Here is a 25,794-nt window from a genome sequence, read left to right as displayed (position 1 = left end):
TCTTAAGAAATAAGTTCATTACTAAAAATAACCTACCTCAATTTCTTTTAATAGTTCCCTCAGCTCACCACGTGGGTGTAGACATATCCTGATTCCATCTAAAGATTTCAAATCAGATACTCAGCCATTGAATAAGCACAAAAACAGAATTTCTATACAAATTTAAAAAAAAGGAATGGATGACCAAACGGTTTTTAATATATATACACATATATTTGAAATTTTCAAAAACTTTCCATGATCTATAATTTAAAAAAAGCAATTAAAAATGCATCAACTGCAATAGATTGTGGCATCTTCATCATAAAAAATCTTTAAATATTGACCAAGAATTTAACCTGAAGGCTTGTCTGTCTTAATGTGAGTCAATTTATTAAGAGGCAGGAAAACAGTTAAGAGCCCATGCCATGGAGTTACGCTTGGGGTTAAATCCTGACTCTGCCATTTACAAGTTTTGAAATCATGACCCAATCACTTCACTTCTTTTGAGACTGAATTTTAAAATATGAGAAAATAAGGAAATGTTTACCTGTGGGATTATTTACAAGACAAAAAGAGATCATGTGACTCAAAGCGTTTTAAATAGAGCCTTACATATACTCAATAAATGTTTTCATTTTTATTATTTTAGATTGATGGCCATTCTAGCGCTGGAGAGGAATTGAAGAGGTTACATATTAATTACTAAATGCAATCCCTAATTTTTCATTTCCTTGGCATAAATTTGAAAATTTAAGTTAAAATGAGTTCTGATTTTATCAATGCACTATCACTTTGTTTAATCTGTTAAAAACCAAGATCATCTAACATAAGGCAAATACATCACCAACCTCCCAACGGGTAAGTCTGTCTCTTTTATTACCTTAGACAACTTGCTGAATTTAATCAAAGAATGTAAAGTCATTACATGGGTTCTGAGACACTGCAATGTATTAGAGATAGAGTTTACCACAGGATCTGTGAGCTCCTTAAGGGCAGAGTCATATTTTTCTGGCTCCCCAGTAGAATCTAACATGGTAGTCTGAAGAAAGTAGACGAGCAGTAAATACACTGGCTGAACAATTCCTTAGGAATTGGTGGGGTAGAAGATAAGCTTGAATTGTCTAAGCCTCATTTTATTCTTCTGTGAGACCGCTGAACTTAGCCCAGTGACTGGAATATAGTGGGAAAAGCTTCATAAATTCTTTTGAAGGCATGATATTCCATGACAAAGGGTCTGGACTTCATAGAGTAAGGTCTCTAAATCTTGGCAACAGTAACCAAGACTAGGATGGATATTATTTTACATAAAATCCCCAAATGTGATATGAACCACTAGTTTCTGTATCTTTCATGGTTAATTTTCTGAAAGGGATTCCAAAGATAATACTAGGTAATTGAAATGCCATGATTTTATTTCCTCATCCAATCTCTGTCAAATACTATTATTAGTGAAGTAGTCAAGAGTGGTTAAAGAAAAAGGTCTTGGAAAATCATGTGAGACAAATCCAGAGTGTCAAACTAGAGCTTACGAAGAGAGAGATACATGCTCATGAGCAGATACTGGTGCCCACTGAAAGTATAAGCGGATTAACTATAAACAATTCTGAAGCAGAAAAGTACCACGAGAATTCTTAAGGAAAACTGATGTTTAAAACCAATGGTGTGATTATTAAATGGGAAAAGAGACTATTCAGATTGGATAACTACATTGGTATTTGTCTATATACTAAACAACATAGATTTCATAAACACAAAATATGCTCTGTGTATGTGCATATATTTAAAAGATACTCAGAGGAACAGGCAGTTTCGTTAGGAAATGGAAAAGAAGAGGGCTGTACATAAACTCCTTACAAAAAAAAAAAAATCAAATGGACTTAAAAGAAGTTGTCTTCATAGTAAAGAAAATGAGCATCCGACTCCCACCTCCACTCCTGAATCATCTAGAAGCACCCCTCATTTCTCTTCTGTATTAAGAACACAAGTATTGGTTGTCTCCCAATGAACTTACTCAGATAAACACAATGTGGTTTTCTTTTAAAATAAGCTTTTACTGAATATATCAACAAGGTACTGTATAGTGTAGAGTGAAGTTTGTAGCTAACAAAGTGTGCGACATGATAGGTCTCAGAGGACATGTAGTGCAGAATCTTCCAGCCCCTTGTCAGTGAGAATTCACTAAACACAAATCAGAAGCAAATCAGCATATGGTTCCAACAATAACAAATCGTCAGGTTTAACTTTCAGAGAATATACAGCAATCCTGTTGGGGACACACAGTGGTGGCACCTTCACCTGTCCTCACAAAGGTTATAAATCTTACATCCCATGGACACTTCTACAAATGTCCCTCTGTGTGTGTGTGTGTGCACGCGCACGTGTGTTATACTAGTTTTAAAAATGCCTTGCTTTGTGCTCTTCTGGCGGATGTGTTGCTATGAAAAGGAAAAAAAAATAGCAAAATAATCTTTTATAAGAATAGTATCATATGAGTACAGATTCTCTCCTCACAACCATGACAAGTATCGCCCATTGCCAGCAATATGACCTTTCGATCCTGCTGAAGAAATTCGGGAAGAATGTAAGCTACAGCTTCCTATCCTAGTGCTTTAACTTAAATCAGGCAAGGCTTGCCCAGACTTAGGGCTTCTTGTTATTCGTGCATGTGTTTCTTTCCCCTTCTGGGCATTCATTTCTGCTTTGCTTTTCCATGCAGCTAGAAAGATGTCATGAGTAAAACTGTTATTCTCATCTCCTCAAGTAAAACTTTCATGATTTTTTGTTATATAAGTTAGAGAAAAGAAATGCTATAAACAAAGAAGTCAATGGAAATTAACCACTTCACTGTCACAAGCTGCATTGGACACTGTGGCTGAGGCTGATCAAGGATATCAGTGGCTCCCTGTGGGCTGCAACAATCTTGCCTGGTGTTTTGAATGCATGCTATGCTCATCCGGGAAGAGTGTCTTCCCCAGTGGAGAAGGAAGGTCTGACTAGATCATTACGATCTGCACTAGTAGGGAATGGAGCTATAGTATTAGCTACTTCATTAATACTTCTTACCAGACTGGTCACACTACACTTCAAAAAAAGAAAAAATTTCCACCAACATCCAGATAATTAGAAGTTGCCTTATTTCTCGCAAGGGAGAATGTGTTCCGTTTCTAGCATCATCGTTTAGGAAACACAAGGTAAATAGACAGGGGAAGGCACCCCTTGTCTCTGCCTGTGATTGTCCTATGCAATGGGCTACTAATGCATTTGACAGTTTGACGAAGTCCCAGGTCATCCCATGATCAAACACATCTCTCCAAACAAGCAGGTATTAACAAAAACTCTGGGTATGAATAGGAGCCCTGGTGGTGCAGTGGTTAAGAGCTCGGCTGCTAGCCAAAAAAGGTCAACAGTTGCAATCCACCAGCTGCTCCTTGGAAACCCTATGGGGCAGTTCTACTTAGTCCTATACGGTCACTTTAAGTCAGAAATGACTCCATGCTAATGGGTTTTTTTGGGTGGGGGGGTTGGGTGTGAATAGCAACTGCTATTAATATACTTCCTTTTGAAATTTCCTCTATATAGTGAATTACCTAGCTCTGAACGTGGACACATGCTATCTGAAATCACATTGTTTGGTCAGATGGCATGAAGCTCTTTAAAAGCCAGTGTGTATGGCTTCATTTCATGGTTCCAGCCTGCATCTTCAACTTTGTGTTTTGACTGGTCATCTCAAGATGCGTAATAATGATACCAAGGGAGGCCCAAATACAGAGTGTCTCAGCAAAATACATTACCACAACCAAAAATGCCAATCAAAGCATAACTGACCACAGATGGTTGTTCAGTAGTCTTCATAAGACACAGAACACACTGCAAATTCCATAATGTGCTTTCTCTCCAGGTATGCTATTACAGATGGGAGGCTGGTGTTAATTCTAGCAGTCTTTCTTGTGCTATGCACAAGATCAAAATAAAGACTGTAACTAGAGTGGATCTCTTCAGGGTCACCTTCCAACAGAGGAACGCTTTCAGACCATGCTAACCATTTCACTTGACTAGGTCTCCGCTGCACCGCTTATGCCCCAACTAATTCTGTGGACCCCACAAGAAGACACTAAAGGAAACTCTCCAACCTTGGTCTTCTTGACCCAAAGCAAAAACATTTGAGCAGCCAAAAATCCCACTTGAGGGAATAGGCAATGCAAATAAATGAAAATGATTATTTTGTGGGTAGCAGGGGGGGAAAAAAAAAAAAACTTCAAAGTACCGTGATTTCAACTCAAAGTTTTATCTACACAGCCAAGGGGAAGAGGATCGTGGAAAGGATTACCAAGGTAAGTACACAAAAGCTCAGGGCCTTGTCCTGATTTTTAGATCACTTCCTGCTACACTGATCCAGTTCCCAGACTGCCTCATCCTTTCACTGTGTGGACCTAAATAAGCAATAGCCACAACCCTCTGAGAGACTGAAACGGAACTCAGAGTCACCTCATAATTAATTCAAATTAATTCGTAGCCAATTTCAGCTCCACTGACTGAGCAGTTTCAATTCTTGTGTTTACATTATAAGAAAAAAAAATTTTTTTTTTTTTTTACATTACAGCTTCTGCTTATTTTGAGAGGCAAGGAAATTAAAACTTATAAGTTGGGGGGTGGCTATTAAAGAAAATAAAGCTCTTACTGTAAAGGAAAAGTTGCATAGCATTTTATACCTAAATTTTTACAAAGAAGACACATCACAGTTTTATTTAGTTAAAAAAATAAAAGATAGAAAGCAAAGAAGTTTGTGACATTTCCTTTGTGGATTCCTAAAATAATGGTCAGAGGAAAAGGTAATAAGCAGCACAGAAAGCAGTGCCTAAATTTAAAAAAATCTTTTTTTTTGCAAGGATGTATCTTTTAGATAACGTATGTGATCTATAGCCCTTCTACATCTAAGGGAGAAAAAGGAATAAATTATACATACTTTCTGAACATGGACACTGCTTCAGAAATATCTAGAGTTAAGCACAAAATGGACACTCTTCTCTTCTTAGACCGTCTGCTCTATGCCTGGCTCTGCCAAGATTAGGGGAACCAGCCTTTGCTCTCTGGCTGTTTCCTTTCTCATTTGTTGTCCTGTTAATGTAAGACTGATTATCTTTCCACAATTCCCAAAGAAGAGGAAGGTCCAAGACTGAAAAAGAATAAATGAAATTTCAAAAGTAGAACTGGATCAAAGTCAGTCCGAGGTGGAAAACCAGGTATTGCTTTAAAAAAAAAAAAATCATTTCGGCCAGCTTTGATGTGTCCTGATAGAAGCATTAGCAGTGAAAATTCGTATGCATTTTAAAATGTATAAGTGCGTATGGGTATCTTGTGTGACCAAGACTGGTATTCTTAATTTTCTTTGAAATATTGAGAAGGGGAGTGGGGGGACAAATGTAGCATAAACAACTAATTATGGAAAAAACAAAAGTGCTGGATGATTGGAAGACAACAATTTTTGCCAAGGGAAAATGTATTAATTCAAGCTATTTCAACATGATACCAACAAAAATCAGCTGATCTAGTATAACAGTACCATTTGGTTGTTCTTATCTAAATGATATCAATAATGTTCAAACAACAAGTTGTTTTAGTAAATTCCAAACACTGATCGCTTGTTAAAGTCTATATATCATGTTGACATAGCCTTGGTGAATCTACCCAAATAATTCTCATTATCAAAAATAATTCCATTCAATATAATTCTTCCCATTATTTTATTAGCCTCTTCTAAAAAAAAGTATTCTAGAATATATCTCTGTTGAATTTGATTCAACCTGACACAGGATTTGAATAGTAACACTTTTAAAGGGAGTTCTCTTGCTAGAACATTCTACCTGTCCCTGCAGACAACTGAAATCAGACTCAGGTCTCTAACTCTGTTATCACATAGGGCCAGGGAAGCATAAGGAGTGATTTTTAAGTTCCCAGTCAGAAAGCCAACCCCCAGATTTTAAGGTCTTTTTACAATCTTATCTCATTTTCTTGATTCTGCCAGGTTGGGTTAACTTCTTTCACGGAACTGGCTTCCTCGTGATGCTTGCTTTATTTCTTGCACTGGGTCAAATCAGGGTAAAAACCACCCTTCTTATGTTCTGGAATTTATTACTTCTTTTCCAGACCAGGAAGTGTAGAAATAGCATGACAATGTCAGGGCCATTTCTTGTTTTACGCACGTTACTTATCCTACCCTGATGAGTCCATTTTAATTGGCCCTTTCATCTGACCACTGGCTCTAGGAAAGGAATTTATTCTGACAGCTTCGACAGCAAAGTGGTTAATGTGCATCGTAAGGAAGAATCACTCATTCTTTTGCCTTGGCGTTGGGTTCTCATTGTACAACCCTGTACAGTACATCAGCAACTATTTTTTTTTTAAGATTTAAAAAGCAAAGAGTTACAAAACTGTTCGTAATTAACTTGAAATAGAAAAGATAGCACTTTTTTTTAAATCCCATTATATAGTACACCGTATAAATTACAGAGTATTCAAATGCACAAATGCATCTGTGTAACATTTATCAAATGTAAATTGCGTGTCTTTCTGTGCACACACATGTGTGTTCTCCAGAGTCTTTCTGTCCACCTTGGGAACGCCGAACCTCTGGCTGTCACGTATGGCAGTGTTCCAGGTCTGGCACACTGCTGTTGCAGTATCGCATGTTGTTGGGGATATGGCAGTCTGTGTAATTAATTCCCCCGTTTGGGGTGTAAATGGGTTGCAGTCTGAAATCTCCTTTAAGGAGCTGATCGTTATTTAAGGAGACGATCTGAAAACTGGTTTCTGTCATCTCCAGGATGGAGTTGTCCTTCTTGGTGCCTGCCTCGCAATAGTCGTCTTTCCGTCGGCCCCGGTTGTATTTCCACTTCTGGGAGGTGTAGCGCCCCTTTTTGTGCATGTGCCAGCAAAAGATGCTGAGCAAGACCACGAGCACAAATATTACGGCACCCCCAATCAAGCCTGCCAGCAGAAAGGGGGAGCCCATGCTGTGGGAAGTTGTCTGCTCGTGGCTGGAAGCGGTGTTGCTGCCGTTGTTCAAATAGGAGGCGTGGGTAGTGGCCTCAGAACAAATGGTATCTTCTGCAGCTCGGTAGTTAAAAGCATCCAGTGGCACTAAACAAATCCGATAGGTGGATTTGGGCTCTAAATTAACCAGGCTCAGATGTTGCTTCTCACCACTGACTATGCGTTCCTGAACAATGCCTCCTACTAAACTGTGGCCCATTTTCACCCAAGTGAGTTTGTATGCCATCACAGTAAAGAGAGAGAGCCAGCTGACTTGAATGGAAGTATCATTCACAAAACGGATGGAGAGTTGAATCCGTTCAGAAATTGGTGGGGTCACTCTCTCTCTGCCATCCCAGTCGGGTATCGTGGGAAGTTTTGATGTGGTAGGAGTCAGAGGTGTATCACTTTTGCTAGGTGTTGGAACAGAGAGCGTGGGAAGCTGAGTGGTTGGAGACACTGTACTTGGGGCTGGGGTAAAGACAGGCAGGCCAGGGGTTGTGGTGGGACATGACAAAAGATTCATATTCAACTCCCTCACAGCCATCCCCCGGACTTGCTCAGGACCTTGGCACATAAAACCCCGCACGTTGAGAGATGAAGGGATGTATTTGAGCCATTCTGTGACCCATTTAATACTGCAGTCACAAAACCAAGGGTTATTCCGAGCAGTGAGCTGCTTCAGGTTGGAGAGGTTGTCAAAGACCCCTTGAGTCAACATTCGCAGTTGGTTGTTGGATATATCCAGCCGTTCCAGCTTACGGAGATTTGAGAAGGCTGTCAACGGGATGTGGTTTATCTGGTTGTCCTGCAAATACAGCCTGATCAGATGCGTACCTGGGAGATCAGGAGGGGGGCGGGAGAGTGAATTCCGTATGATTGAAAACTCCTTGAGCTTGGTGAGATGGCTGAAGGTGCCCTCGGCAATGCCCTTGTTGGTCAGGAGATTCCCGTCTACAATCAGACGCTCCAAACTCGTGAGGTTCTGAAAGGCCATGTCTGATATGACAGCAATTCGATTTTCATCCACTCTCAGCTCTTGCAAGTCCACAGGAAGGCCAACAGGCACACTACTCAAATGATTCTTGGACAAAAACAACAACTTGAGGCTAACAGCCTCCCGGAAGGCCCCATCTTCCACCCCCACTGTGGAAATAGAGTTGTCATCCAGGTGTAGCTCTTCTAGCTTCAAGAGCTGGGCAAGGGCAGCCCGTGAAATGGTCTGGATATTGTTTTCCTGCAGATGGAGAACTCTGACGTTCTTGGGAAGGTTCATGGGGAATTCATCCAGTTGGTTGCCGTAAAGGTAGACGGTGTGCACTGACTGTACGTTGTGCAGTTCTGCAGGAAATCCAGCATTATTAATTTGGTTGTTGTGGAGGTAGAGTACGGTTACGCCCTCCGGGATTCCAAGAGGCACTGAGGTCAAGCTTCGCTCATTACAGTAGACAAAATTTCTGTCACAGCGGCACACACTTGGGCACGCCAGGGTTCTCGACACCTGTGAGTAGAGTCCCAGGGAAATGAGAAGCCAAGATTTCAGGAAAAAAGCCCCAGGGCTGGGCCACCTTGTGGTCTGTAGGCCCATTTCTGAAGTAAAGAAATAAAACACAATGTGGTGAGGAAAATAAAAAAAACAAAAAATAAACAGGAAAACCAAAACAAATGGACAGGTTCTGTTTAAGTCCAGAGCTCCAGCTAGAAGAAAAGTCCTGAAGGCCTGTGGTAATCTTCCTGCTGTCTCTGGTTTTATCAGCCTGTGTTGCCCTCTCTGCTGCTGCCTTCCATGTTCAAAAAATAGCAGTAGAGAGAATTTTCCACGCAGGCAACAGGTGATGCCAAGTTATCAGTGGTCAACAGGAGCCCAAGTGGGCTGGTAGAATTCCCTTCTTCTCTTGTGGGTCAGGTCAGTTTTGATCAGCTGATGAACTTCTTGGTTAAGCTCAATCTGCAATCTGCTGTAAGAAAAGAGAAGAGTCAGTTAAGGGCAGAAATCGAAGAAGTGCCAACATTGACTAACATTTTCGAAAACACTGTGAATGTTTTCTGACTAAATGGCTAGTGTCAGGGCTTGGTGTTGAATGGCGTTTTAAATAATGGTAATTTACCTGAAGGGGGATTCAAGAAATGAATGATTAAAGTATCTTATCTTGAAAAAGAAAGCTGAGCTATCAGTCATCATATCGTCAGTGCCTATTCTTAAATGTCTATTTACATATCCAACATCCACTGAATCAAATAACGATGATCACCTATACATCCTATTGGTCCCTGTCAGGTTTCAAGATGGCAATGGTTAACTAAACAACTAATAAAACTTAAAGGAAAAGTGTGAAAAACTTTACAGTTATAAATAAACAAATGCCAAATGACGATCGATAAAGTCATTTAAAAGATGCACTCTTTTAATCTGGCACTGATCAAAGGCCATTTTAATATAAGGCACATAATCCCATGTGAAGGCAGAGCAAAGACCTCTCTTTTCTTCCTCCCCACATCTTCCCTCACCTGCTCCTTGTCTTCCTTCAAAATGGCTTACACGGAGTTACCACGTAGACTACCCACACTCCAGCCTACGACACATTTCCACTTCTCCCCTCTTTCAGGAGTTGCAGGTAGGAAAAGATACACCACTGTGATTCCTCTAAGAGTTGCCAACATCATCATTGAGAATACTTTTTTTTCAACAACACTACCTTCCTCCATTTGTGAGTGTTTTTCTTCTTTTATGGAAGGACTTTTCAGCAAATTATGAAATGATAGAAGACACAGTTGGGGAAGTAAAGGCAATCCACAGAGCAAAACAATGCCTTCTTGCTCCAGAACCTGTTCCATCTGTTTTTCTATTACAGAGGTAAAGAAGCTAACTAAAAGGTGCCAGATTTGATTTCCTTACAAAATATAGCTGGCATGACAGGACATGATGAGCTGCAAGTCTCTTAATTCTCACCAATACCCTGAAATTGAAATGATTTCTCTCTAAAGACATAGAGGAACTATTTGAAATTGTTCCTTAGCTATCTTTAGAAACATAATTAAAAAAAAATGTGAATAATATTTAAGTGTCAAGGACATTGGAAATTTGTTCTACATTTTAAAAGACTGTAAGCCATCTAAAAATGCCATTGATGATCAGAATTCATTTTTACTGTTTAGAAACCTAAAAAAAAAAAAAAAAGTCTTTCAGGCAAAGAACAAATGGATGTGATTCTTTATTAAGAATAAAATGTCATGTAATTAAAAAAAAAATTACAAATATGTGTTTTGTCACTGAACCGGACCCATTCCTTCCAGAAGAAACCTCCCTATATGCTTAGAGAATAATTTATAATGCAATCAAAGGTAGTATAGGAAAAGGGAGTTAAATGCCATTGGTTTAACACCATCCTTAGCTCAGTTTTCAAGCCATCTCAGTGGTCCTTATATCTTGCTGCCCAAGTGTAGTCCTTAGCCCAGCAGCAGCAGCTTGACCCGAGAACTTGTTAGAAACACATTCAGATGCACTGCCCTAGAACACAATGACTTCTCATTTCATCACTCAACTGCTTTCATTTATTAAATGTAAAATAAATGCAAGGAATGTCAAGTGACTCTTTTGAAAAGATTAAATAAAGGCGGAGGCATACTGGTCTCTTTTCTGCCCAGGAGAGCATCTTAAATGATACAGATGATTAGATATGTCATTTGGGCTCAATAAAAAAAAAAAAAAAGGTTGCCTTCAAGTCAATCCCTACTCATAGCGACCCTATAGGACACAGCAGAACTGCCCCATGGGGTTTCCAAGGAATGCCTGGTAGATTTCAACTGCCGATCTTTTGGTTAGCAGTTGTAGCTCTCGACCACTACACCACCAGGGTTTCCCTGGCCTCAATGGACCTTAGAAAAGTCTTGTCTGGGTAGAAGCACTAACATCTAGTAGGAGCTTCCTGAGTTATTTGTAATTAGAGGAGCCTAAAGCACTTTTTTTTTTTTTTTAATTTTTTATTTTTTTTAAAGCACTATTGTAAAAGCAGTATTTACTTAAGGAAGGTCGCTAGGTGGCAAAAACAGTTTCTACTCGACTACTAACCCTAAAGGTTGGTGGTTTAAACCAATCTAAAGGAGCCCTGGTGGCGCAGTGGTTAAGAGCCCAGCTGCTAACCATAAGGTCAGCAGTTGGAATTTGCCAGCGGCTCCTCGGAAACCCTGTGGGGCAGTTCTACTCTATCTTATGTGGTCGGTATGAGTCGGAATCGACACGATGGCAACGGGTTTCATTTTTTGGTAGATGTGCCGCAAAAGAAATGTCTGCTGACCTGCTTCTGTAAAGATGGCAGCCAAGAAAGCACCAGAGAGCACAGTTCTACTCTGTAACACACAGTGTCACGATGAATGGCAATGAACTAGATGGCAATGGTTTTCTTTTTTAAAGCAAAAAACTGGTATTATTAGCATTTGCTCTTTAGAAGGGCTAGAACGAGGGACTAAAAGAACAAGAACTAGTATGTTTTTTATTATTCCACAGGAATTCACAAAGTGTGATGGTAGCACAAGGCAGTAAGCAGAAATTCTTAAGGGGGATAAAATGGCCGCTCCAGGATCATAAAATTTAGTACATTCAAAAAAGCAGGTTCTTCACAACTGTGCTCCACGCCAAGTTTTTAGGGCCTAAGAAACAATAAATCAATACTTGAAAATGACTGAATTGACTTAGAAAGCTCATCAGGTGATCACAGTTGAGTGTTAACAGAGAACTCAGGAATGGGCCTGTTAACTATGATTATGCATCCGAATTGTCAGTTTTCCACTTGCTCAATCTGTGTCCTCCGCCAAGTAGAGAAAAAGCTCCATCAGCCATCCCTTTGCCCCAGGCCTTGCTCTCTTGCAGGCATGTTTTACTCTAGAGTGGTTCTTTTATAATTGTGTAAGGTAATGTGGTCCTGAAGAAAGCCCCTAATGGGATTATACAGGGCGAACTGTCACTGTTTATCCACCGTAATAGGGAAAAAGTCCCATCTAGATCACGATGTGTTGATCGGCTATGACAAGTTCAATTTTGAATGAAAACAAGCTCTCCGAGCTTCCTTTGTCCTTCTTGGGAATCCCACAGAATAACAGTATACAGTAGGTTTGTTCTGATCCTGGGATCAACAGCAGCCTACACATGTCAGCCAATATACTATATCTTTGTTCAAATTAGTACAAGTGTAAAATTACAAACATCTAGGCCTAAATTATTTTTATATTTTTTTAGGCAGGCGAAATTTTCCTCTACATTTTCAGCTGTGGTTCCTACTGACTACCTAGGGCAGAAAGTACAGTATAACGGTAAGCCACACGGGCCCTGAGTTCTCATCCCGCCTCTGACACTTAGTCACTGCTGGATGTTAGGTAAACGACTTAACCTTTCTAAGTCTTAGTTTCCATTATCTGAAAAATGGTGATAATAATTGTTCCTATTCACAGCACTATTAAGAGGCTTAAGAAGCTAATATGTGAAAAGCTTGTAATACAGTGTCCGACGCATGTTAAGAATGTAATAAAAACAAACTTTTATTCTCTGTTATTGCTGCTATTAATGATATCCAGAGATGACCTCCCATCTGTAGAGCAAACTAAAATCACATCTGAACTGCCAGTTCCTACATACTTACTTTCATCACCACTAGGGTTTCTCAACCTTGGCAAGATGGATACTTTCAGCCAGATAATTCTTTATTGTTGGAGCTATTATATGGGTCCAAAAATATCTCCAGGCATTACCACATGTCCCCTGGAGGGCTACATTTTCCCCAGTGGGGAACAACTGACCATTTCACAAGTTTTAGAGGACGGGTATTGCTGTTCAATTTTCTGAAGGTAACTGATGATAAGCCTCTAATACACACAACCTAAAAATGTTCTTGCCATGGACACTGAATAAACATGAGAATGCAACTTTTTTTTTTTTTCACATTCATTTATTCAACCAACATTTATGGGGCAAGGACAAGAGTTGCCAGGTGGCACAAACAGTTAAGCCATCTACTAACTGAAATGTCAGTGGTTCAAACCTACCCAGAGGTGCCTGGGAGAAAAGGCCTGGTGATCTGCTTCCAAAAGACCGTCTAAAACAAAAACAAATGGAAAAAAAACAAGTCTGTTGCCACCGAGTCGATTCCGACTCATAGTGACCCCATAAGACAGAGGAGAACTGTTCCATGGGCTTTCCAAGGAGCAGCTGGTGGATTCGAACTCCTGGCCTTTTTAATTAGCAGCCAAACAAACTCTTATCCATTGTGCCACCAGGGCTCCCCAAAAGGTCACAGCCTTTGAAAATCCTACTGGGCACAGTTCTACTCTGCAACACACAGGATTACCAGGAGTCGGAATCCATCCAATGGCAGCTGGTTTCTTTTTGGCCTCATGAAATTTAAAGCTTAGGAAAGGAAGAGAAACTGAGTAAGACGGAATTAACATACTCTGTAATGGGCTCTGTCTAACCTTGGGGTATACAAGGGTTGCTGTGGGAAATTAATCCAGCCCTTGGGGTATAGGAAAAAACCCTGCAGGGTAAATAAACTCTACAGAAAATCTCCAGGATAAGAAGGTGACAACTGGTGAAGACATCAAAGAAGTTCTGTACGAACATGGAAGACAAAAAAACAAAATCAGAGCTGTAATTTGCATGATGAGGAGAGAGCTGGCCAACCCAGAGGAGGAACAGAACTATCCTCCAACTCTTTGTCTGCCTCACACGGAGGGTAATCGGGTTTCCAGAAGATAAGAAACCAACCTGTGTATCAAAATCGTTAGCCATTTTCCATTTCCATTTACAAGTCTCTAAACGTCAGGGTAAAAAGATTGTGCTTTACAAGATGAACTTCAAATATTGAGGGCCAGTTTTTTTTTTTCCCTCCCCCTCTTTGTTTGAATACTGTATTGAATATGTTTCCCCTCCAGGAAACCAAAGATTATGAAGAATGGCTTAACCTAAGGTGCTGGGTAAAAGCAGAAATTTTCATTCCAAGTAGAAAACACAGTTTCAAAGGCCTGAGTGTAAATCAACACGCAACAAATGCTCTTTGGAGACTGGGAGAACCTGGTCTTGCCAGTCTCTCAAAGATTACTGTAACAGCAAAAGTTATTTCAGACTACTTTAACTCTTCGTAGGAACTGAGACTCAACACACATAAATCATGAAAAAGCTTTCTGCGAAGTGTTTCTCTCCTAGTGCTGCTGAAGAAATTATTATTATTATTTTTTAATTAACTCCAGGAGCCTGGATTCCAGGAGCGCTTAATAAACTAAGACTATAAAAATCATAGTACAGAAAATCGGAATTGTCAATAAGCACTGCCGACTGCATCCCTGAAATGACAGTCGGACAAACCTAATAAAATCATAAGGGCTTCAGCATTGGCTGAACTGTGATAAAGCAGCACAAGGCATGAAGTGATACAAATAAGACGGCTAACCTGAAGGGGAATTCTGCTGGAAGCTTCACAAGGTCACACCGGACTTAGAGCTCCTGGAGTCGGGCAATTTGTGCTGAAAATCAGACACATGCAGGTGCAAAATCCATAGATAGAACTGCACTACAAACGCCTTTGTTACAATCTGGAAACATTGAAGCAATTTATAGATCTGGTGCACATTTCCACATTCCTGAAGATTGGTTATAAATACTGTTCCTACAACAATAGAGTTCGTTCTATAGTTAGCTGGCCAAGACAGGGGGATTAGCAAAGGAATTTGGAGAAAAATATAATAGCAGCCATCCCCTAACTTGAAACTACTTTTCCATCGCATTCACTGAACCTTGACCAAGCCCTTTAAAGTTTCCCGCTAGAAGGGTATTTTTCTTTGTTAAGAAAGAGAGGAAGAAGGAAAAACCAAGAGAAGGAGGGAAGGGAAGAAATGAAACACTTTAAACAGTTGACAATTTCCTGGCTCTAGTCAGTCTAGAATGGAAAACAGTAAAATTGGACCAAAAAAAAGCTACTCTCCTGGCTTAATCGCCCCTCACTGCCCTTACATCAATTCTGACTCACAGCAGCCCTGTAGGGCACAGTAGAACTGCCCCACGGAGCTGCTGGTGGATTCGAACTGCCAATCTTTTGGTTAGCAGCCGAACTCGTAACCACTGTATCACCAGGGCTCCATGCACAGGTAAAGGGTAATTACACCAGTTGTCTTAGTTATCTAGGGCTGCTGTAACAGAAGTACCAAAGGTAGGTGGCTTTAACAAACAGAAACTTATTTTCTCAGTTTACGAGGCTAACCCATTGCCCTCGAGTCTATTCTAACTCATAGGAGCCCTAAAGGACAGAGTAGAACCGCACCACAAGGTTTCTAAGCAGCCAAGCTCTTAACCATTGTGTCACTAGGAGCTGGAAATCCGAATTCAAGGCGCCTTCTCTGGGGAAAAGCTTTCTCTCTCCATCAGCTCTGGGAGAAGGTCCTTGCCTCTTTTCAGCCTCTGTCTCCTGGTTCCTTGGAGATCTCATGTGACATGGCATCGGCATCCATCTTCCCCCGTCTCTGCTCGCTTTCTCAAATTTGCTCTTTTTATATTTCAAAAGAGATAAACTTGACATATCCTACACTAAAATTGCCTCCTTAACTGAACAATGAAAACCCGCTCTCAAATGAGATAAAAACAGTAGGTACAGGGGTTAGGGATTTACAGCACACATTTTGGGGGGACACAATTCAATCCATGACACCAGTGAACCCAGTTCTCCTCTCATGACTGCAGTGCTCAGCAGCAGGGGGAAAGCAAATGGTTTACCAGCTGACAGGCACTGAGGCTTGGAGGTACCCAAAGAACCTGATAGTCACAGACAGTGTGGTAGGAAGTTGGGTAACAAAGTCTCCTTGTGTACTTTGTGTCTTTAGAGTCCCAAGTCTCCTGGCAACACATTCTATAGCTTGGGGGAGAGGTGTTGAGGGGTGAAACTAGTCACCAACTACACAACATATGGCTACCTTATGTTTGCTAATTGCTTGGGATAAGATAGTGTAGGTATTCTGAGTTCCTTTAAGTCCAAGTGGAAAAAAAAAAAAAAAAGGTTGAAAGTGCAACCAATAAACCACCAAACAACAATTCTGGGGAAAATCTTTGATGTGCTCTTTTCTGCATGGGACTGTGTCTGGCCAATCCCATAAAAACATTTGAATTCAGCAAGTCAGAAATATTTCCTCTTCCACACTCCACCCTATGTTGCATGTGCTCGTTCTGACTATGTGTGTTACTTTCATGCTGTCTCCCATCCTGTCATGAACCTAAGTGCACTCTGCCAAGAGTTACCCAGAGTGAGTGAAGGAGAAGGGGAAGTCACCATCTCTCCTCCCCCTTCTCTTTCTTTCTCTTGAGGTAGGTAAGCTATGCTGGCTTAGAACAAGAGATTTGAGCTTAATATTTATATAATTCTCAATGATTCAAGAGAAGAAATAAGCTAAAGTCTATATTCATATTAAGAAGCCCTGTTGGCACAACGGTTAAGCACTCGGCTGCTAACTGAAAGGTTGATGGTTCAAAGGCACCTGGTGGCTCCACAGGAGAAAGACTTGGTCATCCACTCCTGTATGATAGCCTAGAAAATCCTATGGGGCAGCTCTACTTTGTCATGAGTCAAAAATTGACCCAATGACATCCAACATCAACATATTCATGTTATTTGTACCTTAGCTCCTATGCATTTCTAACTCGAGTTTAGATACAGCTCAATATTCAAACACCTGCCAGATCAACAATTATTCTACTTCACTCTCATTCCATGCAATTTGAAATGAATGCTATAAATTCTTAAATCTGAAGTGTGTATGCTTTTCACCCAAGTCCTCTTATTGAGAACTCTTGATTAAAAAGATACTGGCAGTTTAAACTTAACTGCTTTGTTATGGATTGAATTGTGTCCCCCAAAAGTGTGGAACTTGGTTGGCCATGATTCCCAGTATTGTGTGATTGTCCACCATTTTGTGATCTGACATGATTTTCCTATGTGTTGTAAGTTCTACCTCTACGATGTTAATGAGGTGGATTAGAGGCAGTTATGTTAATGGGGCAGGACTCAATCTACAAGATTAGGTTGTATCTTGAGTCAATCTCTCTTGAGATATAAAAGTAAGCAAAGAAAGAGGGGGACCTTGTGTCACCAAGAATGAAGAACCAGAAGGGGGGTGCATCCTTTGGACTCAGGGTCCCTGCACTGAGAAGCTCCTAGACCAGATGAAGATTGATGCAAGGACCTTTCCCCAGAACAGACAGAGAGAAAGCCTTCCCCTGGAGCTGGCACCCAGAATTCGGACTTCTAGTCTTCTAGACTGTGAGAGAATAAATTTTTGTTTGTTAAAGCCATCCACTTGTGGTATTTATGTTATGGCAGCCAGAAACAACTAAGACATGCTTGTTAGATAATGTTCTGGTGTGCAATAACAAGAATGTCTCATTTTTGCCATTTATAACCATGTGCTATTAACAAACGAAATAGTAATTTTGCATTAAGTGCACTTTTTACCCAGTTTAGTCCACGATACTGCATGTTATAGATTGAATTCTATCCCCTCAAAATGTGTATCAACTTGATGCCCAGTATTGTGTGGTTCTCCACCATTTTGTGATCTGATGTGATTATCCTATGTGTTGTAAAACCTAACCTCTAAGATATTAATGAGGCAGGATTAGAAGCAGTTATGTTAATGAGGGAGAACTCAATCTACAGGATTAGGTCATAACTTGAGTCAATTTCTTTTAAGATATAAAAGAGATAATCCAACAGAGAGGAGGGGAACCTCCTACCACCAAGAATGAAGAGCAGGAATAGGAGGATGTCCTTTGGACCTGGGGTCCCTGTGCTGAGAAACTCCTAGACCCAGGGAAAGATTGATAACAAGGACCTCCTCCCAGAGCCAACAAGGAGAGAAAGCCTTCCCCTGGAGCTGGCACCCTGAAATTCAAACTTCTAACCTCCTAGGCTGTGAGAGAATAAATTTCTCTTTTTTAAAGCCATCCACTTGTGGTATTTCTGTTACAGCAGCACTAGATACCTAAGACACTATACTTGTGAGAGTGGACTCAGATACTGTGTTCTCTATCTAAAACAGTATTATTCAATCAGAAATGTGTGACTCCTCACTTATGGGTAATAAATATATGTAATGCAGTGATATTCTTTATTTCAATAAAGAAATTCATGCATTAAAAATATGAAATACAGAGCTATGAGGAAAAATGTCATTATTATTCCTAATTTACACACGAGAAAACAAGCATGGAGGATTTGTGGCTTACTCAAGTTCAAATAGCTAGCAAATCTTAGCAATCAGCTTCCTGGATAAAAGTAAATGGTACTCTTTCCATTATATCACACTTCCCTCCTTAGCAATTTAAGGTTTCCAGTCTATCATCTCAAAAATTATCCTGCCAATACCCAAAGGACTCTTTCCCTCTGTCATTTCATTGCACCAATCAAACAAGGCCCCCGCTCAAACACAAGCCTGATCTTCCTGCGCCTATCCTTAAGTTTGGGATACCCACTGGAGAAAGTCATCCAATAGGGCATACTAGGTTTGCCATAAGAAATAATCACCGATCTAAAGTGAGACCTCAACCTCATCTAGCAATTATGTTATAGTTTTCTGGAAACTCAGTCTTCTCAAAGAGGGTATCAATCTTCTTCACTTCTCAGGCCACCAACCTTCTCCCCTCACTCTCAGTAGAAAAGAATCCCTGGCCGTTGAATCAATTCTGACTCTTAGTGACCCTATAGGACAGAGTAGAACTGCCCCAAGAGGCAGCTTGTAGATTTGAACTGCTGGCCTTTTGGTCAGCAGCTGTAGCTCCTAACCAGTGCACCACCAGGGAACCACTCTCAATAGACGACCTGTCTTTCATCTGGCAATAAAATAGAAGACACCAGACAGGATCATTCGTATCTTCCTGCTGCCAAACATGACTCCAACTGCATCTGCACCCACTCTCTCTTCCTTACATCCTCTGGTAAAAGGCCAATCATATCACCTCTTCCTTGGAGCCCTTGCCCTGCAGGTCTCTCCAGTCCTTCAACACTGTCTCTTCCCCTTCTCTGTGTATGCAATCTCTCCCTTTCAAAGTGGGTCTGCTTTCAAACATTCTCAAGCTATTATTACATTTTTATCCTTCCCTTGCAGTCCAATTTCTAGAAATAGTAGTTTATCTTAACTATTTACATTTCTCACTTGCCACCCATCTCACTCAGTCACACTTCACACCGCTTCCTGCCTCCACTTCCGCCCAAGCAGCTCTCACTGATGTCAATAATCATCTCCAGGTTGCTAAATCCAAAGGACTTAGGTCTGCCTTCCTTGTACTTGATCTCACTGCACCATTTAAACTCAATGTACGTGCCCTTCTTGAACTAATCTCTTTCCTTGGTTGCTATGACATCATAGTCTACTGTTTTTTTTCCCCCCTACTATTCCTGCTACTTCTCATCAGCCTGTTTTGCACACTGCTGCTCCTCAATCGAGCCATTTAGTGTGGGTTCAGCAAGCTTGGGTCCAGGCCATTCTTCTTTTCCTTCTGCAGTCTGTCCATAAGTAGTGGCATCCATGCCCTGGGCTTAAATTATCATGTATATGCAGATGAATCACAAACTTAAATACCCACCCTAGACGTCCCTATGAGTTCCTTACCTGAACAACCAAACACACACAAAACTTAATACCTTTGGTGTTCCAAAAGCACTTCCAATTTAGCATTTGCTCTTTCAGGTATTTTTAAGAACATTTCATACACTGAGTCATTGAATTCTCATAACGAAGCAATACATTTTATACTGTCATTTTCCCCAAGGGATAGAGGGAATGAAGGCTCCAGGTTAGGTAACTTCCTCAAGGTCAATCAGCTGGTAAGTGTTAGAAACGGGATTTAAACCCTGGCAGTGGGCTGAACTCTTGCTCTTAACCCATGTCCTGGTTTCCCATAAGCTCCATGAAGGCAGAGATGCTATGCCTGGTTCTGCACACGCTTGTTTCACCAGGGCGTAGGGCAACAGGAGGCAGACATTCCAGAAGTGTTTATAGGATAAATGAACGGAACAAAGAATGACCTTCAGCTGACCACTTCATCCGAAAAGTCAGTCTGTAAAAACTCTTCAACATCTCCAATCTGAGGTTACATAAGGAAGGACTGGGATCATATTTCAGAACAGATTTTTCAACAACTATTTCAAGGGTTTCAAGCTACACTATCCTGACAGATAGATGGATAGATACAGAGATGGGCGAATAGTCTCTGAACATAAAGAAACTAGACGACCTGGGTAAAAGGCATAGAGTAGGCAACTAGGTAATAATGATGAATCAATAGTTGAATTCTCGCCTTTGGTGCAGAACCCCCAGGTTCGATTCCTGGTCAATGTACCTCACGCAGAGCCACCACCCATCTGTCAGTGGAGGCTTCGCCTGTTAACACGACATTGAACAGGTCTCAGCAGAGCTTCCAGACTAAGACAGACTGGGAAGGCCTGGGAATCTACTACTGAAAATCAGCCAATGAAAACCCTACAGATCACAAGTCTGATCCACAACTGATCATGGGGGTGGCGCAGGGATGGGCAATGTTTCATTCCTTTGTGCATGGGGTTGCCAGGAGCAGGAGGCCCACTTGATGCCAACTAACAACAACAATAAAAACAACTAACTTGTTTTAGAAAATAACACCAAATTCTGTGCTTTTATTGACCTATAATACTTAAATGGGGGCCAAGCTAACCCATTGTTACAAACTTCGTTTAGTAAGAAGCATGTCTGAGCAGACTAGCTATCAAACGCTTCAGTTCTGCGATGGTGGTGTCGTGAGTTCAGATGAGTCTCTGCAGTCTACCAAGGAACTGTGTTTCTGAACATGTAATGGGAATAGCTCCTAAATATTTACATAAATTCAGTGTGACACTTCAGCTGAGTTTAACTGCATATCACGTTACCATTCCACACAGGTAGTGTCAATAAAAAATAGACCACTACTTTTGAGAGCTATAAAGAAAAAAAAAAAAAAAAAACAGCTGATGGGAAAATAAACTGAATCCAAAAATACCAACATGGCCTATTTTCCACCAAAATATTGCACTGCATATGTAATATACATAATGATACAGAAAACCTTATGTCTCCTTTGCAAAAGGAATGCCGGCTTTAGCCGGCAATAACGATTAGGCACATGAAACGCAATGACAGAGTGCATATTTCCAGATGAGTTATCTTGTTGCAAGTCTAAAAAAATGAAAAAGTCATCGCTTAAGCCTATTTCGGTATCACAGGGATGGTTATGAATGTAAACGGAATAACATTGCCTCACTGAATAAATAGGTTTTTACGATGTGCCTTCTCATCCTCTGAGCACCTGCCATGTGGATGTGCCAGGCTATGCTCTGGGGCCTCTTTCTGGATTTGGGGAATAAGATGGGATAAGAAACAGAAGAAAGATTATGATTTGCTGTCCTCAACCCTCTCCTTCCCTCAAGGACACTTTCCCCCTGGAACACGACCAGTTGTATGTTAAAATCCAGGCATTCCCAGAATTTAAAAGAAAACCTAGATGAGCTGTATCCTCGTCATGCCCAGCGTAGCTGCACACTGCACGGAAGAAATAATCGGAAGAAAGTATTAAAAATACACCACAGATTTAAAAAGCTACCTTTAAAAAACATCTGCACTGCGGCCCTTCCCATTTTTATGATTTTTGAGATATGTTCCCCAAACACAGAGGAATTTAAACCTAAAACCAGATCTTTTTATAGGTTTATACACAGTCAGAGGAATGCTTTCTTCACTCAGGCACAATGCAGGTTTCAAACTTCAACTCATTGCAAAAGGCTTCTACTTTCTTATATATATGCTGCCAATCAATTTCAAGAACGTAATTTCTGTGTTAAAGGGCTGTAAAAATAAACAATCCAGAGAACATGACTTTTTTTTTTAGGTGAAGTGAAAGCCATTATTATTATTTATGGAAAGCAAACAATAACAAAGGATTCTTAAAAGGAGGGCCACTTACCCTTCCCCAAATTACAAACGTCCTTTTTTTATATTGTACTTCATGTGAAGCTTTGTAGAACAAACTAGCCTCTCACAAAATATTGTTTTGTGACACTGGTCACCAACACTCTCCCTTCTTGACCCTGGGATTCCAGTCACCTGCTTTCCTGTCCCCTCCTGTCTTCTAGTCCTTGTCCCTGGGCTGGTATGCCCCTTTAGCCTTGTTTTGTTTTATGGGCCTGTCTAATCTTTGGCTGAAGGGTGAACCTCAGGAGTGGCTTTATTACTGAGGTAAAACTGTGTCCTGGGGCCATACTCCTGGAGTTTCTCCAGTCTCTGTCTGGACAGTAAGTCTGGTCTTTTTTTGTGAGTTAGAATTTTGTTCTACATTCTTCTCCAGGTCTATCTGGGACCCTCTATTGTGATCCCTGTCTGAGCAGTTTTTTCTTTTTTTCAAAAAAAACTACATTTTGACCGTGTATCTGCCACCCAGGCCCATATACACATAACTACCACCAGAGGGAAACAATACAGCTGGTCCCAGTAGGTAGTGTGCATGTGTACGCGTGTACACACACACACACACACATTCACATAAGAAGCCGTTTTAGTTGAATGTTAGTCTTTGTCTCAACCAGTCTATGGTTGTCCAGAAAAGTTCCAATTTGATAGAATCTCCACTGGGAAAAAAATAAATACAACCTAAAGCTTAAAAGAAAAACGAGAAATCTGGGATAAGAAAGCAGATTGGATTGCAAATACTGAGAGCAATGAGGGGTCCATCATACACCTGAATTCAGATCGGGAATTTTCTTCTTTAGCTACACTCTCCCCCTGAAATGCAAACCCTGGCTCATGGGAGTATTATTATCAGTCTAACAAGGTTTGTTATACAAGAATTGCATCACAATGACAGGGCTGCTCTCTGAGACAAAATACGCATGAAACGGGTCAAGGAAAAAGACCCATGAGTGGGCAAAAACTTATGTGACATTATCACGCAATAGGCCTTCTTTCCTCAAAAAATCTTTCCTTGCTGGTTCCTTGATGCAGAAAATTTTATCGTTATAAATCAATTCCTCTGCAGCAGAACCTGCCCTCTCTAGAAACACAAGTATTTTTGGCACAAATTTCCAATCAAGAAGGTGTATCAGGCCTTTTCTTATAGCTAGTATTTCCCACTTATTCATTCAGCAAACAATTGTTGAGTGGCTATCCTGTGCCTTACTCAGAGTTAGGCCCTTGTGATGCAAGGGTGGACCAAACAGATAAGGTCCATTCAGTCAGGAAGGTGAGAGTTTTTACAAGGCAAGATAGAAGAAAATAAATAAATAAAAACTGCATACTTGAAGTTAAAATGATACGTTGTGATCCATGTAACAGAAGAAATAAAGAAGTGTATTTCTGACATGTCATCAGGAGGATCTAATAACTGGAGAAAGCCATTATGCTTGATAACATAGAGGGTCAGCAAAAAAAAAAAAAAAAAGGGAGACCATCAATGAGATGAATTGACACAGTGGATCCAACGATGGCTTTAAACATACCGATGATTGTGAGAATGCCACAGGACCAGGCAACATTTCATTCTGTTATACACAAGGTTGCTATGAATTGGAGCCAACTCGATGGCAACTACCAGCAACAATAGATAATAATGGGGGACAACGGGAATGGGTTTGGGTAAAGTGGTCATGGAGAACATCTTGGAGAAGGCGATATTTAACCAGATTCCTAAGGAATGGATGGGAGGAGAGAGACAGGGGTGGTACCTGGGGAGGAGAAGAGCTAACACAATAGTCCAAGCCCAAGTTAGAGACCTCATAAAGGTACAGAACAAAGAAGAATGTGACCTGTTTCAGAAAGCAAAAGGCCAGCGTTGCTAGGGGCATTTTGTGAGAAATGAGGAGAAAGAACGTAAGGTGCAGAAATGGGCCAAAGTTTTTCCTGGGTTTTGGTGAGCCATTTGGATTTTATTCTAGGACAATGGAAAGGTACAAATTACATGAGCTTGGAGTTAAATGGCTTGGAACGTGGTGGGTGGTGGTGAGAGAAGGTTGACATCAAAAGAGACTGACTGACAGCTATATAGCAAAGAGCTGAAAGAAGTTCTTGCGGAGGGGAGGGAATGATGAAGGAGAACAGTAAACGTTATCAAGAAAAGTACATGGGTAGGAAAAACAAGCTCCAAACTTGTCTTTGAGAAGTTTATCTTCAAATGTCCGGTTTCAGAGAGCCTCCCAGACACGCTTAGGCAGTTTTTCAGTTGCCTCAAATTTTCTTTGAGAACAGATGAAGTATAATTTATAAACAAAAAGAAACACAGCATCGACTAAAGCAGGTACTTTGATGGCAGAGTAAGGTTTGCGTGCTGGGTAAAGACAGCCATGTAATTAACTAGAAGGGGTCTGTCCCTTTCCATCATGAGCGCTGAAGCTTGCCACCCTGCTTAGCATAATGCCCCTTCCACTGGGAAAGAAGAAGACCACCCGCTGTTTCCTACCAAGTAAATTGGTCTCTACCTATAAATTATTCTATGCAGTGAGGAAAAACAGCAGCTTTTTTTTTTTTTTCTTTTTGTCTGAAGCTATGTGTGTAGCCTGGCAAACACTAGAAATAATTTGACTCCAGAGATAATCTGAAAAAGAGACTTTAGGGACCCAAGTGACAAAAAAGTTGCTAGTGCAGTCCATGGTTTGACACGCTTCTTATTTATGAGGAACTGAGCGGTCTCACCTGAACACAAGGGGGGGGCAGGTCTGCTGGCGCCACTCCCTACAGGGGAGGGCGGGTCCCACTCCAGGGAAGAAGACCACTTATTCTCCGCTTGTACCTGAAATCCGCTCACCTTTTTCTAAAACCAGATTTCTAGAACCTCACAAGGGGTTACTCTATCTCTTGGGAGACTCAGGAGTGCAGAAATAGTGGGACTCTAAAAAAAAAAAAAAATTTTTTTTTTTTTTTTTAGAGTCAGGGCTTAATGAAGTGAATTCCCGCGTGAAACTGACACCTCCGTTGACTACCTTTGAATTGGTTAAGCTCCTACCCTGGTGTTTTCTCAGAATGTCCTCTCCCCGACTCTCTTGCTTCAGGGAGTGCAGAGTATAGGTATAATCTCAAAGCTAGAGAGAGTTCCTGACCAAGCTGGAAGTGACCACAGTCCCATCCCTAGGTCTGCAACCCACACCCCTCCTATCATGGCAAGGAGTCACAAGGTCAAAGGGATATGACTGTCCAAAATCTGCACCCACCTCCCCTGGGCTAGGCTCTGAGTAGCCAGATGCTGGAATTACCTATCCTGAACCTGCTCCCAGGCCTGGCTGGACCTCTCTGATGGGTCTGTGCTCCAGACATTATGACACCTCTAGGCTTGTTCAAGTGCTGGGCTACCAACAAAAAAGTTGGCAATTTGAATCCTCTCAGAGGCACTGTTCTACTCTGACACATATAGGGTCGCCATGAGCAGGCACTGAGTTGAAGGCAGGTGGCTTGGTTTTTTGGTTAGGCTCGTTTAACTGTGGGGAGGGCAGTGCAGTGCTGGGGATGTGTGCTCAAAACCCCTTGGGGTGTAAGATGGAATCCAGGTGGGAAGAGAAGACCCTTGGGAACAGTTCTTCTTGCACTGCCACTTTCCATGGGAGGAGTCACAGATTTCTAAATTCAAAACTGGCTGACCTTTCAGGACATTCTGAAAGGCCTACTGGTCACAGTAGGAGAAATGAAGACACCTTGTACAAAACTTTGTGAATCTGATGTATAATTTATGAAAATTTAGATCTCTCCTTATACCCTTGCCCAGGAGGC

General features: G+C 41.0%; 1 protein-coding gene across 9 annotated transcripts in view; it reads right to left on the bottom strand.

The window, feature by feature from the left end:
- Positions 1-235: 235 nt before the first annotated feature.
- The window catches only part of FLRT2 (fibronectin leucine rich transmembrane protein 2), a 140,096-nt gene continuing 114,537 nt past the window's right edge, over positions 236-25,794 (bottom strand). For 5 of the 9 annotated variants that reach the window (XM_049897569.1, XM_049897565.1, XM_049897563.1 and 2 more), the window contains one exon: positions 236-8,969. In XM_049897569.1, coding sequence (XP_049753526.1) covers positions 6,617-8,599 — 1,983 coding nt within the window. In that variant the 5' untranslated portion in view covers positions 8,600-8,969 and the 3' untranslated portion in view covers positions 236-6,616. The remainder of the gene's footprint in view (positions 8,970-25,794) is intronic. The other 4 variants (XM_049897570.1, XM_049897566.1, XM_049897568.1 and 1 more) reach the window with 1 other exon arrangement.

Source organism: Elephas maximus, chromosome 10 (assembly GCF_024166365.1).
Source record: "Elephas maximus indicus isolate mEleMax1 chromosome 10, mEleMax1 primary haplotype, whole genome shotgun sequence".
Taxonomy (NCBI): Eukaryota; Metazoa; Chordata; class Mammalia; order Proboscidea; family Elephantidae; genus Elephas; species Elephas maximus.
The sequence above is the reverse complement of the archived record's forward strand: the minus strand, read 5'-3'. Positions and strand labels throughout refer to the sequence as shown.